At 37.0% G+C, this 15,737-nt stretch overlaps 1 protein-coding gene across 1 annotated transcript in view; it reads right to left on the bottom strand.

Annotated features, from left to right (window-relative positions):
* Nucleotides 1-237: 237 nt before the first annotated feature.
* LOC127662337 (protein quaking-A-like) overlaps nt 238-15,737 on the bottom strand; it is a 188,538-nt gene continuing 173,038 nt past the window's right edge. The window contains exons 4-7 of the mRNA XM_052153461.1: nt 14,003-14,090; nt 10,937-11,359; nt 7,420-7,494; nt 238-6,434 (exon numbers count right to left, since the gene is read on the bottom strand). Coding sequence (XP_052009421.1) covers nt 6,418-6,434; nt 7,420-7,494; nt 10,937-11,359; nt 14,003-14,090 — 603 coding nt within the window. The 3' untranslated portion in view covers nt 238-6,417. The remainder of the gene's footprint in view (nt 6,435-7,419; nt 7,495-10,936; nt 11,360-14,002; nt 14,091-15,737) is intronic.

The following is a 15,737-nucleotide window of genomic DNA, read 5'->3' as shown; positions in this document are numbered from 1 at the left end:
TAACTTAAGAAAACACTATTGCACTGAAGACATTTTACTTTATTAATTAGATTTTACTGGTAGGTGCAAAGTCATTTGAAAGACAAATTCTATAGAGCTACAGGGAAACTTGTGCTAACTTCCTAGTATCTATGTAAATTCCAGTTATTTTAAATCTGTTTGGCTTTTAGTACAGATGCATAAAAAAACCATGAATTAAAATTGATTCATTAGATGCTAGCAATTTCCTGAGAGCAATTTCTTTTTTTTTTTTTTTTGTGGCACAAGATTATACATTCATTGCGCTTCAAAATACAGATGGTAAACTACTTCAGTCAGTCAACACAATGTCGGTTTTCCATTCTGAATCTTCACTCAGTGGGTTTAGATTGTGTTTTTTTTATTTGTGCCATTTAATCGATTGCAATGCATTTCAAATTAGTTACTTTGGGATGAGAAAAAAAATAAATAAAAAATGTTAGTACACTTTGTGCTTGGCTTGTTTACAAAGCAACAACAAAACAAAATACAAATTCCAAAGTAACATTTTGTATAAAGAAAAAAGAAAATCACTTATACAAAACATCTTATCCAGTTAGGACACTACCTGTAGTCTCCATGGCAACAAGACCCAAGCAGCTCCTACAAGGGCACACTAGTTTGTGCTTTTGTCCACTTAGATGATACTCTGAAAGCAAACAACCAGCAGAAATTCCAGATTGCCATCTTAAGCCTCTGCAGGTCACACGACCTCCAAAATCTCCAAGAGTCTGCAGGACCCATTACATATGAAGTCTGATGGCTGAGGCAGATTCTAGCTGTGATACACTAGAGAATTTATTGACGATGGACATTAAATCACACTGACAAGGCAGTGATTGTTCACACTAAAACAAAACACGAAGTTTGATAGATGCAGTAAAAGCACTGATTCCTGAGGCTATAGGTATGTTATTGCTGGACATTAATATTATTATTTTTAATAAGGACTATATTCTGAGCCTATTTAAGGAAAACCCCAATTCTTAAATATTTTTCCCAGTTTGGCTTTGCCATACAAAAGTTCTAAGTGCATTTAATATTAAATCAACCATTTTAAATCCCAGGTACGTCCAGTTCTAAATAAAGCAGCAGTTTTGCTCATAGCAAAAACTAAATAAAGGGAAACACCAGTTGCACCAGTAGACTGCATGGACAGTGAGGCAGACAAAGCAGCACACGCTTGGATAGATCTCTACAGAAACACAGGTGAGAGTGCAGGAACAGTGAAGAACAAACTGCCTCGTGCACATTGTCCTGTTAGACTGTGTGGAAGATCATTCAGTTCCTCTGTATGTGTGCATAAAAGTGTGCTTGAACTGTAAATGTGTATGGGGTGTGGACCTTGAAGTGAAACAATTGCAGTTTATGTACCAACATATAGTTTTATAGTTTAAAAGTGAGCTAAAACCTCCCTAGTGTACATTAGGGGATGTTCTCAATTGGAAAATAAAGTAATTTTTTACTATTATTCTTCTAAAAATACATAATCTTCTTTTAGAGGTAGAGTGTGGGTTAGGATTAGTCTGTAGTAATTTCACTTAGCTTTATATAAAAACACAAGTTCATGGTTTACCCCCATTTAGGCTTAGTAAATGTGTCTGTGTGCAAGTGTGCGTATCTCAAGACATTGTGAGGGTGGTCACACACCAGATTTAATTGGGTTAGTCCATGAACCAGACCACGGTAGTAGATTAATTAAACTGGTTAAAAAAAAGAACACAAAATAATATCAGCAAAGTTAGTAAAATTCTTACTAAGAATGTTTTATTAAAATAAATGCCAAGGAGGTTAATAAGAAAAAAAATAACAGCATACACCATAAAAACTAAATGCAAGCATGTAAAAATACCTATGACAAAGAGAAACTAAGTTGCTAATGAGTTAAACAAGCTAAGAATCAGCAAGAAAACAAAATAACTGTAGGAAAAAGGCAACGCTCCCAATAAGAGGGATAGATTGGACTAAAGAGTGGGCCGAGAGAGAGGGTGAAGGAGAGAGGACATGGAAAAACAAAAGATGTAGTGGGTTTCATCACAAAAGGAGATCAGAAAAAAAATTACTTGTACATAGAAAATGAAGTTAGAAAAATACATTATAAACCTGTAACAAAGGCTGTAATTTACATTATTACACGTGTAGTAGGCAGGCGGAAGAGAATACGACAGATTTCTCCATTCACCTGATAGACTAACCCAACTCCAAAACATTAACAGCACATAGTAACATGGCAGAGGGGATTCGTTTAATACTGTCCTCTGTAGTCTTCTCTACTCCTCTCTAATATTGCATTTCATCATTTCAATATGCTTAAAACATGTTTATACTGTAACACTGAGAAGACAAAAAACATTGACCTTTCTTGTGTAACAAAGTGAAAAACAAGACTACACCAGAGACTGCCAGGGTTACTGTTAAGAACTTTCCCCCCCACATTGTTTTCCAAAACACCCCCAGTTGTTTCAATGATTGAAAATGGTTTGGTGAAGATGGTGGGCTGCTTGAGGGAGGCCCGATCTTCAACATGTGATTTGATACTGTGGCTCTGTGACAGTTCAGATTTGACACTGCTCTGTCACTAATGAAGCAGCAGGTGAATATCCTTGCAACCCTCCTTTTGTTAATACTTTAAATAAATGCAATATTTTTACTCTCCCTGCATTTCTACAGTGCACTTCTCAGATCAGTGCACTGTAAGGCTACATCTCTTTGTTCTGAAAAAAAAACAGGGAGGCCTTTTTCAAAGTGAGAAAAATGCTTCTACACTTAAATTAATATATATTACACATAAACACACGCACACGCACACACACACACACACACACACACAACATTAAAACCACCTGCCTAATATTGTGAAGGTCCTCCTCGTGCCGCCAAAACAGTGCCAACCAGCAAATCAGAATAACATTGAGATGATATTCTTCTCACCAGAATTGTACAGAGCGGTTATCTCAGTTACTGTAGACTTTGTCAGTTCGAACCAGTCTGGCCATTCTCAGTTGACCTCTCTCATCAACAAGGTGTTTCCGTCCACAGAACTGACCCTCACTGGATGAAAATCTTTTGATTTTGGCACCATTCTGAGTAAATTCTAGAGACTGTTGTGTGTGAAAATCCCAGGAGATCCGCAGTTACAGAAATACTAAAACCAGCCAATCTGGCACCAAAAATCATCCAAGCGATTATCTAATCAGTCAATCGTGGCAGCAGTGCAGTGCATAAAATCAAGCAAATACGGGTCAGGAGCTTCAATTATTGTTCACAAACCATCAGAATGGGGAAGAAATTTGATCTCCATGATTTGGACCATGGCATGGCTGTTGGTGCCAGACAGGCTGGTTTTAGTATTTCTGTAATTGTTGATTTCCTGGGATTTTCACACACAGTCTCTAGAATTTACTTCGAATTGCTAAAATCAAAAACATCCAGGGGGACAGTTCTGCGAATGGAAACGCCTAGTTGATGAGTGAGGTCAACAGAGAATGTTCAAACTGGTTTGAACTGACAAAGTCCCAGATAACTGCCCTGTATAATTGTGGTACGAAGAATATGGTCTCAGAATGCAATTCTGAGATGCAGGTTGGCGCTGTTTTGGGGACACGAGGGGGACCTACACAATATTAGGCAGGTGGTTTAATATTGTGTCTGATCGGTGTGTGTGTATGTATGTATGTATGTATATAAGATATATTCATTACTTCCTTGGCATTAAAGTTAGTACATGTTGTCAAACTTGATGTACTCTCTCAGAAAAAAGGCAATGATTGAAAGTTTCCAGTTTACTAATCTTGAAACAAGAGGAGGTTTCAGGTAAAGTCCAATTCCCAAAGTGAATTGACCAGTTAAATCAATTGTTTTAAAATATCGCTTCCCAAACTTAACACCTGGCAGGCTTCCATATCATGATTGGCAGTTCTTGACAATAATCACAGTAACTTATTACATAGACAGCATTACTGATTTAGTCCTCATAATATAAAAGAATATAATGCAATCAAATAAAGAGAAAATAAAACACTTTGATCAAATGGGGTTTAAAGGGAATAAAAAGAAACTTACTTTTGGGAAGACAAATCATGGCACATAGTTAGCTGGTCAAATGACTGCTATTCCTTTGCATAGAATAGATTCAGTGGCACAAGACTGCAACAGCCAGTTGGTTTAACTATTGGGGTGCTTTCTCATCATAAACACCCCTCCCCCTCTCTGTACTATCTGAGTTGGTGCTGGATATTATTGAACAGAATGTAACACTCGGAAAAAGAAACGACCATCAGTAAGGCACTTATTTTCCGTAAATATACTTAATTACATTTCTACTCGCACCATTCAATTCTTCCAACATTCCCAAAATGTTACTATTTTGGTCTGTTTTATTTTCTCTTCCCACTGGCCAATTGTATCCAAAGCCACACAACGTTTTTTGACCACCTCTTGCTGTACAATTCTAAAAATGTTGTATTTAATTTTTTTTTTGTATTATGTTTCATATTTTGGAACTGCAAGTATAAAAAGCTATAATTGGCAAAAATATATATTTCTTCTCCAGCACCCTGTAAAAGTATCTAATTCTGATCTTTCTGTATGTTTAATATGCAATGATATATATATATATATATATTAGTATGTATAAAGCAATTTTAACAGGCAGACATGGCTTTCACATCCTATTTTTTTTTTTTTTTTTTTTTTTTTTGAGGGTGTATCGAAATGAGTGGGCTCAGGGTGTGCAGGACACATTGTGGATGGGCTATTTGATGTGGGTGTTTTGAGCCAGAAAAAAAAAAAAAAACTAATCAAGTTGCATCATGACTCTGACAAAAGATAGTGAAGATCTTTATAAGAACACCTGCATTGATGCCATTTCAGCTGAACTGTAAGGTGGGATGGGGGAGAGGACTTGGCTTTAGATCAATTCATACATTTTTGTAGAAAAAAAAAGTTCAAATAATTAGATAATGCAGAACAGAAAAAATAAAAAGAAGTGTACAAACAGCAGTGAGAGGTAAGCCATCCCCGTTCTGTCTACCTTATCTTCCTTAGTGTTCATTGCTATTGCACATCCAAGGAAATTAGCATCTTGTAAGAAAATTCATGATGCCATCTATTTTCGATTTGCGATCATAAACAGAAACAGACGTGACAAACGTTTTCAAACTCTATACTAAAATGAAGAACCCTTGGTGGTTAGATACAAGTATATATATATATATATATATATATATATATATATATATATATATATATATATATATATATATATATATATATATATATATTTAGAAACTCATTAAATGGAAACCCTTTGGCTAAATGCACACACACATAATACTTTTTTTTTGTCTTTAACCTCACAGCTCATTTAGAAATATTTCTAGAAAGTTCAGGCACTGTTTGTGGGGTTTTTTTGGGATTGCACAGTTCAGTAAATTGATTCCGGTTCATATCCCAGATTTCCAACCCTGAATTACTCTAGATGTAAATTTACTCAAAACACTTCACCTTAATCTCTCCTTTTAAAAAACACACCCCTATTGCCCTGTCTGACTCTGTTTACTGCCCCCTACTGAGCTGGCACCAATCCTGCAATGAGTAGCATGCATAAACCTGCAAGTATTGCCAAACACCATTAATACAATATATGGAAACCTAAGAAAAACAAATATAGGAGAAGTAACAAAAGGAAAAATTCAAAACAAGCTTTTTGCAGTCTGTCATTTTAGCCATGCTCCAAGTCAGCTGGACAGGCACACCCAGAATGTGTCAGCACAGTAAAAACGTATTAACTAAAAAGTATTACATCAGAGAAAGACAGGAAATGTACAAGTTGGTGTGAGATTTCTTTTCTTTTTCTTTTGTTGACTTATAGTGACTATCAACAGTTTAAATGGGTGGGGTACAACACTGTTTTTCAGTTGTAGCTGATGAACATAATTTGGGTCCTGATCCCCCGTTTAGCGTTTTGACTTATAAATTCGGGGTCACCGAGTTTATATATTTTACTGAGTATTAGGAGTATAAATGCATTTAAGGGCTGAATTAGCAGAAGACACGTCTTTATTGCTTATAAACTTCAGTGCAGATTTTGGGGTAATGCAACATTGCTGTTAACATCCACCCAATTGTTTTTTTAGTTTTTTTTAAAAGAAACAAATTTAAAAAAAAAAGGCATAAAACTCATATATAAAATAAAAGAGTATATTCGTTGTTATCGCTACACAACGTGTTGGTATGGAGGGTTGTTGTGTTTTATGTTGGTTTGTGTTAGGATCACTGCTCGGACAGGTGCCTTTCTCTCTGCGTCCACCAGGCTAGCAAAAGGCAATTACCAGTTAATCTGATCAGCAGGCAGGCTTGGGTGGCTCATCATTGGGTGAAGAGTTCAGAGGTCATTTGTTAGTTGCCGGTGGCGGCTAGGTGGTTAGGAACAAAAAAGGAAAACAACAAAGGGAAAAAAAGAAAGAAAAAAAAAAGTAGAAAAGATATTAGTCAGCAAGAAGACTAATGACATAATTTTAACAGCAAAATGCAATCTCTTTGTTTAACCCCCTAATTCCATGGCCAAGAGACAAACACAGGCTAAACCTGGTTATGATCATGACACACTAGCATCATGATCAGTGTTCCAATCAGAATGTTATTACATGTAATTAAAGCGCTAAAATGCCCCATGTTCCCACAAATAAAAGCAGAGGTGTCACAGACAAACAAGAAAAACACATACAAACAAAAAATAGTAATATTTTAGTGTCTTGAGTCCAAATGCATGTTACGAACTATGTAATTAGTTTTGTGGGAAACCGGAGAGCTAGTGCTTATGCAAATAAATATGTAGAAATCTCACTTCTTATTTTTTCTTTATTTCTTTTCAGTAAACGTGAACACAGGGATAAAAATATACATCTGCTATAAAAATACTCATGTATGCAACAGTACCTTCAGTAAAACTAAAATAGTGTTTGTTTCTACACTTAGAGTTGAACAAACAAAATCTGATAAACGTAACCTGAGAAAAATGTGATTTTTAATAGCTTAAGCAGTTAGCCAAAGGCTTTGTTGGCAATGGAAACTTATTCAGGTCTTTACTTTGTAATTTAATATAAAAACAATTCAGGAAAAAGTAAAAAAAAAAAAAAAAAAAAAATGCAAATTATTTGGCTCTTGACACAGTTAAGGAATGCACTGAATTAAAGCTATTGAACAGACAGCATTTACTTCAGTTACAATCAAAAGTATTTTATATTTTTCCTGTAAACCTAAGTGTTTCCAGAGGCATTTCAATTGTAAACATAACTCCAAAGATAAGATGTGCAGTTTATATACACGTGTGCGTCACTGCCATTCCCCATTCAGCGAAACAGAAAGAGTAAAATAGTAGAAGTATCATGTCTAACTAACCTCTGTCTGCGGTCACTATCCTTTGGTAAGGATGGACCCGTGAATCATGTCTCCGCACTTTAGTAGCCATTGCACCTAGATTACAACAGGTCCATAAGGTTAGACATGGTTCAGCCCGGGACAGTAGAAATGTAAAGCCTGAAGAGCACAGCCAGACCACACTTGCCTCTTTTAAATCAGAGAAGTACAACTCCAGAAACTAAAGAATAGTAATGTAAAACTGGAAAAGAACCTGATTATGACCTTTTATTTTAGGAGATCCAAATGAGGCTAGATTTGTGCAGGCTGGCTGTGAAACAGGCTTTACATTAATTCTCATCTATATTAAAATTTATGCATGTAATGTTTCTAAATATAATACATATTCAAAATACCAACCTGATGGACGGCAAATGCATACAAAATACCCAAGAGTTTAATAAATGTCTAACTTAAATTACACAGTAATTGTTTTGACTCACAAGATTCTAAGATTGTTTGAGACGGGTGGGCAAGGAATTAAGATTAAAAAAATACAACAAATTTTAAATATTATAAAACAACAAAGATTTATCAAGGGATGTCTTTAGGGGAAAAAAATATCTAGCTACAGTGGAAAGAGTATAGTGAATTCCAATAAAATTTTGACACCCTGTGATTAGTGTAAGATAGCACCTGGCTCATGTTAGCCAGGGTTGGAGTGGCTAATCGGGAAGACCAAATAAGAAAATTCCAGGTGGGGTCCGCAAGTTGATTAATAAACTTTCAGACATGCATTGCATAACAGTTGCCAACCATCTGTATCATCCGGCATATAAGGGATCAGAATTGCATTCCATATTTTAGTGGACACAGTCTTTCACACCCAAACAAATGAGAGCGAGTGGGCTGTGAGAGATGAAAAAGTGGCTGTTGCGCCATCACGTGGATGCTTCACTTGACAGTGGGGGTGATGGATTCATTTCAGTCTTCAGTCTTAAAGTAATAGATCACCGCAAAATGTAAATTCTCTTATCATTTACTCACCCTCATACCATTCCAGATGTGTGACTTACTTTCTTCAGCAAACACAAATTAAGATTTTTAGAAGAATATTTCAGCTCTGTAGGTCCATACAGTGCAAGTGAATGGTGACCAAAACTTTGAAGCTCCAAAAAGAACATGAATGGTAATCCATAAGACTCCAGTGGTTTAGTTCATGATTTAACATGTAATCCAATTGATTGTGGATAAGAAGACCAAATAACTAATTTTGCACTATAAATCCTGACATCAGCAGTCTCCTTGGCGTTCATGATTTCAAGCTTGATTACACTTCCTAGCGCTATCTAGCGTTCCGATCAAGCATTAAGAAGTCTAAACGAGCTTGGAAACATAATTGTGCATAGACAATGCAATGCAAGGTGCACAGTGAATAAGGAGTTACATTTTGAGTCTACCCTCACCCAAAACATATTAGATTGTTTCAGAAGACACAAATTAAACCAAAGTAGTCGAATGGATTACGTTTATGCTGCTTTATTTGCTTTTTTGGAGCTTCAAAGTTTGGTCATCATTCACTTGCATTGTATGGACAAACAGCACGGAGATGTTCTTCTAAAAATCTTCATTTGATTTCTTCAGAAGAAAGTCAAACATCTGGGATGCCATGAGGGCGAGTAAACGTGGAGACAATTCCTTTAAGATTTTATTTTTGCATTAGACAGAGTTCCCTCTGGAGGAATGCAAGTCAATGAAATGACCAGCAAAGTATTCAAACAATAAGTCAAGCTCAGGATTTGGAATATTGAGGTCAAAAACTTGCCAATTTTCAGCAACAAAATGGAGCTTTTCAAGACTCATGGCATAAAAACAAATTTTAAAAGCCTATGAGACTTATGACTACACTAAAGCACAGAAAACTATAAAGATATCACAGACGAGGTGCTAAGGACAAAATTTCTTATTATCTTTGAAAGAAATTCTAGAGAAGCACTGAAGTTTTCCTTTTTCTGTGCAAGTGTGTGTGTGTATGTACATGCATACGACATGCTGCAACAGCAGATGTCCAACAAATCACTTCTGATTGTACAGAAGCACAGAGAGCAAATACACGAGAGAGAGAGAGAGAGAGAGAGAGAGAGAGAGAGAGAGAGAGAGAGAGAGAGAGAGAGAGAGAGACAGAGAGAGAGAGAGAGAGAGAGAGAGAGAGAATGGTCTGGGGTGGTTGGATGTAGAATCAATAAAGTAAATATAAGGCTGCTAAGTTTGGGAGTGCTGAAGTTTAAAAGTGGACACCCAGTACTGTAAGAATAGCAGAAGATCCAAAGGTCCCAACAGTATAGATTCACTGTCCTGAACTTGGAAAACCCTCCACCTGATCAGCTCTGAATGACCACAAATCAAGCTATGCAAGTGCAATTTTCAGCTGCTTGCACATGTGGATTATTTGGCTTCGTTTTTAACCAAGTGATATTATGGAAGAATAATCATTACTCAAAATCCTTGATACAAAAATAGAATAAAAAAAATAAAATAAAAAAATTGCACTAATCAAATAAAAACACATTGCATTAACAGTACTTGAGTGTTTCTTAAGCTGTAATTAAATTCAGTTGGAAATTCAACCATGCACACATCTAGGTTGCAGGAAATGCAGTGCTAGGACCCCACCAGTAGGTGAAAAAAAATTCAAGAATTGTTAACGCAATGGATTTTTTTTTTGTAAGTGGAATACAATGTGCTTTTTTGTATCAAAGTCTTTAGTTAACTTTCTTAGGACAGATGGATCATGTCATTGATTACCACATCCTTATAACATGCTCACTTAAAAAAATCTGAATTCAGAATGTTTATGGACCTCAGCTGTTTTGATGCAAAGTGTGCAGCTTGTAAAAGAGGTAATGGTGTAACATCCTGTTTAATAACTGTGGTTATCTTCCTTCCTTGCGAGTGTGTGCAGAAGCCCCTATCCAAACAGGCGAGTATGGGTAATTCTCTCTGAATAGGGTTGAGTGTTCAAGTTCACAAGGGTAAAAATAAGACAATTGGATACAGTGAGAATAGTGGAAGAATTTAATGAACATCCCCAACGGGACCCAGGGCTCTTTCTTGCTCTCTGCCACTCAGCACCGGCACCAAGGCCTGCTACAACAGGGAAGAGAGAAGTTATTTCAAAAGCCAAGAGAAATCAGAGGGGATCTACCAGTAGCCTGCTTGACAAAGCCTCCGGCAACAGAGAAAGAGACAGACAGGGAAAAAAAGAAAAAACTGTGCACAAACGTGTCACTGTCTGTGAGAGTGAGGGTGTGCATTATGATAGACTTCTTACACAGCAGCAACACCCCCCCCCCAAATAAATAAAAATAAAATCTACATATTAAAAAAAGAAGAAAAAACTAAAAATTTAACTAATACACCTCGTTTTAGACAGAGGGTAAGTGGTCCCTGTCCCAGCCCGTCTCAATGGCAGCTGAATGTTACCTATATAGCTATTTATTTTCTTTAAATCACCTGGGTGAGCTATCCCGCTAGCATGAGCTAGTCATCACATATTTACCTTTCAGTGAGTCCTGAACGGGGTGGGGTGACGCCCCATCAAACACGCCCCCGTAAAACCCCCTGGCAGTGCCCTCTTGTGGGGCAAAGAAGGGTGATGTGCCAAGCCCCCACGCCAGCTTACCTAGGACTCCGCTGTGCTCTATGGGATATTCCAGCAAAGATGTGGGCGCCAAGGCATAAGGGTAGTCGTAGGGCGTGGTGTAGATGATACCCCCATCGGGAGTCTGGGGCATCAGGGTTGGGGTGCCATTGGGTAGCATGGTAGCCATCTGAGTGGGCCGCATGATGTTCATGATAGGAGTCCCTGCCGGAGTGGGGGGCCTGAGGGCGGATGGGGGGAGGACCTGACCTGCAGGGGCTGCGATAAGCCGCTGACCTTGGGCAGCTGCTGCCGCTGCTGCAAGAGAGAATGCAAGGGTGGCTGCCGTAAACGAAAGAGTGAAAGACAGAAAGAGAGAAAGTGATTGAGAGAGGATGAAGGTCATGGGGCAGAGGGAGAGATGGAAAACAAGGAAGGGTGAGGTAAGAAAGAACAGGAAGAAAATGAGAGAGGCAAGGTGACCGAGGAAAAAGAAAACCAGAAAGGGTGGTAGAGACATTAATGGGAGTTATAGTGTGAAAGAGTGAGAGGGATAAAAAGATTTTGGGAATATGTGTAACATTTTCAGAGCCAGTGAAAGATGGACAGACGTGTGAGAAAAGCACAGGCAGAAACAGGAAAACAGAAGTACATGAAAAGAGGAAAAAAAGAGGGTGGGGGGAAATAAAAAGGTAAAAATTAGTCCATGCGATGGTCAATGAACCACAAAAAGGTACACTCTAAAAGCAAACTAAACCCCACACCCAAAATCATTACAAATAAAACAAATATAAGGTGAAACTGATGATTGATCATAGCAGGGTGAAGCCATCACCAAAATGGAAGCACTGATCAAAGAGAAACCCATCTATACTCAATGCCCTGCAGCATGTAGAGACAGCACTTATTCTGATTAAGTTTACCAAGCTTAGAAGTATAAATATTAGTGGTTCCACAATCCTTGGACTTCCTTGAGTGCAAATTGGCAGTGTTAGAACTAATTTGCCAGAAGCTTTCCTACAGGAATCTAAATCTCTACATGCCACCGGGACCTTTCATGCAGATGTGGGGAGGCAATATCTACAACATGGTGAAAGTTAAAATGCTTTTGTTACATTCTGCACTGAAGCCAAATTGGATTAAAAAAAAAAAAGATAAAAAAAATGTAAGACACATTTGAAACAGATGGGATTATTCCAAAGAGATGCCACTGTCATACATATTCATGCAACATTCATAAATCCACGCATACACCCCTTCCCATCCATTTACTCATATCTATACATTCATGCAAATATTACTTATACATAGTACAGTGCTTGCATTACTGAAAGTTTCACATGTGGAATGTGGAAATTCATTTGGTATGTGGAAATTCATTACAGCTATATGTATGACATGGGAAGAGTCATATGTGAAAATTCTCCAGCAATATGTTTGACCTTATGAAAACATAACACACAATCATGCAGTAAAATAATTCTGTGTGCCACATCAAGATTACACAATCCTGTGACTGCATTTGGAACAGCTTTGAAAGGCAGTGGCAGAAGGAAAAAGTGAGATGGAGAGGGAGAGAGACAGAAATACTAGACTATGTGGGCAGATGATGCAATGTTTTTATGAAGAGTCTGCAAGTGAACAGGATTCATTCTCTAATGAACGTGCATTCTGAAGTCAGAACTTCTTTACTCAAAACTTCAATTGTTTATTTATGGTGAGAATGAGAAGGCACAGAATAAAAACTGCTTTTCTTCATGCCACTGCATGTGTATTTGAGTGCATTTACATGTGGATTAAGGGTGGATATAACACAGATTATAGTTGATTTGATATTTTGTGTGTGTGTGTCAGATTCACCCCTAAATGCAAGTGCAATTCTGTGTGCGTGTGTGTGTGTATAAGCACTTAAGCAAATCTTCTTAGACTCTGTGCAACATACAATCATAGCTAAAGCTGGCACCACATTATCAGACTCAAAACAACAATGTTGGTCGAGGGTGTCACACGCAGACTGTTTTGCAGAGATCTCACTCTCTTAGGTCGGATATATGACAAACTTGCCGATACAAAATGGTGGAGAGATGACAAACATACCAACTCAATACAACTCATTCTCTCCGATTCCCTGTCATGTATAGTTTGCTGAATTAATAACAGCAGTACCACGTGAGTATAAACAATTGTAATAGAATGATTTAGGGCGTTGTCAGATCTGTAGTTTGTTTGACTTGTTCCAAAACTAGGGCTAAAATAGTTTCAATGTTGCATTTACTTAATTTAGAAGATTTAGCTTGTACATCGATACACCGGTTAAAATCATATACTTGTAAAATTGGCTCAAAAGGTACAAACATTAAAGTAATGTTTAGGCCACGACTACGCAAAATGCCACCGCAAGGTCCAGAATGTGGGCATCAGAGGTTGCACTGCAAATAAATATCATCCGACACATGGGTGAGTAGGGATGCACAATTATGATGAGCTCTTTTTCTCTGCAGACTCCTCAGGAATGTTTATTGGTTTTATAGGGATATTGTTTGTCTCACCACAAGTGAACTGCTTCACAGGTAGTTTGCAATCAGACCAAAACCACCTCGTCCAGGTTGTCTTGTACCGATTGTTTTGGAATGGATCAGAGTGTGACTGCAATGTTCATATACAAACCAATGGAGAAAACACACTAGATTCTTATATACACCGATCAGCCACAACTTTAAAACCACCTGCCTAATATTGTGAAGATCCTCATCGTACCACCAAAACAGCGCAAACCCTCATCTCAGAATAACATTCTGGGATGCTATTCTTCTCACCACAATTGTACAGAGTGGTTATTTTGATTACCTTAGACTTTGTCAGTTCAAACCAGTCTAGCCATTCTCTGTTGACCTCTGAGATTCTAGAGTGTGAGTATGCATGCATGTATGCATGTATGAACAAGTTCTTGGCTGTTGGTATGTTTGAATTTGAGTGCCCACTTACGAGCTTTGAGGTTGGTATCTCTGTATGTTCCGTTCAGAATGGCAAGCTCCATCAGCTGCATCTTCTTCAGATTATCTTCTCCTTCAGCCTAAGAAAAACGTATTAAAATCAACCAATAAGAGGGGCACTTATTACTCATGTAACCAATCATTAATAGAAAATCAAGAAAATCTGTATTCAAAAATTAATAAACAGCAAAAGTGCACATAAAAATTTGTCATTTACATTTTTTTTTCTTTTTAAATACAAAAATCAGATTAGTGTTAATCCAAGTTGATACTTGAATGAGTAAACCACCAATAAATAACCACAGCAGCCAATTAAAGTGAAGTTATTCATAGAAGGAAATTAAAACTAGTGGTTGACAACTAATGAAGAGACAATAATTAAAGAGAGACTATATAAAATAAGACATAAGAAAAACTGCAGAAATTATCATATATTTTACACAATATTTACTCAATGAATTAAAATACTTGAAAACAAAGTGTGCATTAACCACTGACAAGGTCATCTGTACATTTTAGAAATTACAAAATGAGGAGCAATCAGCTCAGATAATTGACCAAGCCACAATGGTTTTATAAAATGACATTAATTAGGGATGTACCGATGTATCGGCCGGCAATATCGGTTATAAGCATGAAAACGCTGATATTGAAAACCAATGGTTTATTAATTATTATTGACACTTTGTTAAAACTCAATTCAAATTCATAATCCAGAAATAGTGATAGCCAAAAAATGTTGAAGGGTTGGCACTCCTAAGAACATGTAAGATTACATTTTTATTCTTGTTTTAAAATTAATGAGGACAAACCAGTGATACAAATGTAACATCTGTGAAAGTGCCATTTACTGTGTACATGATGAGGGAACCCATAAAATACGCTTTGACTTAAGAAATTGGTATGGTATCAATCAAGGCTGTGCAATTGATTGGTTTAAGATTTAAATTGCAATATGGTCTTGCACATTTACAACACCTTAAAAGGCTCCATTTTAAAACATAGTATATAGCGCTCTCTACCGGTCTGGATGGCAATATCCATTATACTACAATAGAATTTAAAAGGGTGTTTTGTTCCTTTGGTTATAACCATTTATTTTTCTATGATGTGGCTGAAAATTTCTGTGGAATTTCCCAACATTTGCCTTGAATTAATTTTTAATGTTCTATCAAATACGGTACATACATATAAAATGTAAGTTCTGTTTAAAAAAAAAAATTATAAATACAAAAAAATTGCCATAGCATGATGTGAAAAAAGTGTATTTTGAACTTCTAAATCATTTTTTGCTCATGTTTTATCAGTTCAAAATACCCTTTTTTTCCACATCATGCTATGACTTTTTTTTGTCTTTTTATTATTGCTGACGACATTAACACGTTATTAAATTTAGAATTATTTTTAACGCATTCATTTTTCTTAATCCAGATTAACACATTTAACATTAATACAGCATTAACCAACTCTTCTTGGGAAGATGGAACATTTGTAATGTGTTTGCCCGGAGGCATTACGCTGACAGATTGTGGAGCGGAGGGGGGCGGGGCCGGAATATTGCGCGCCCGGTCCCGCCCCCCTCTGCTCCACACGGATATGCCACAAACACACACAACAGGCTTCATTGTCAGTGATCAAATGGAGAAAGGAACTCTTAACGCTATTTGATGTACAAATAGATGGGACATATGTAAGGTGCGTTTTAATTAACACAGAAGCACGTCAAG

Source organism: Xyrauchen texanus, chromosome 22, assembly GCF_025860055.1.
Source record: "Xyrauchen texanus isolate HMW12.3.18 chromosome 22, RBS_HiC_50CHRs, whole genome shotgun sequence".
Lineage (NCBI taxonomy): Eukaryota > Metazoa > Chordata > Actinopteri > Cypriniformes > Catostomidae > Xyrauchen > Xyrauchen texanus.
The sequence above is the reverse complement of the archived record's forward strand: the minus strand, read 5'-3'. Positions and strand labels throughout refer to the sequence as shown.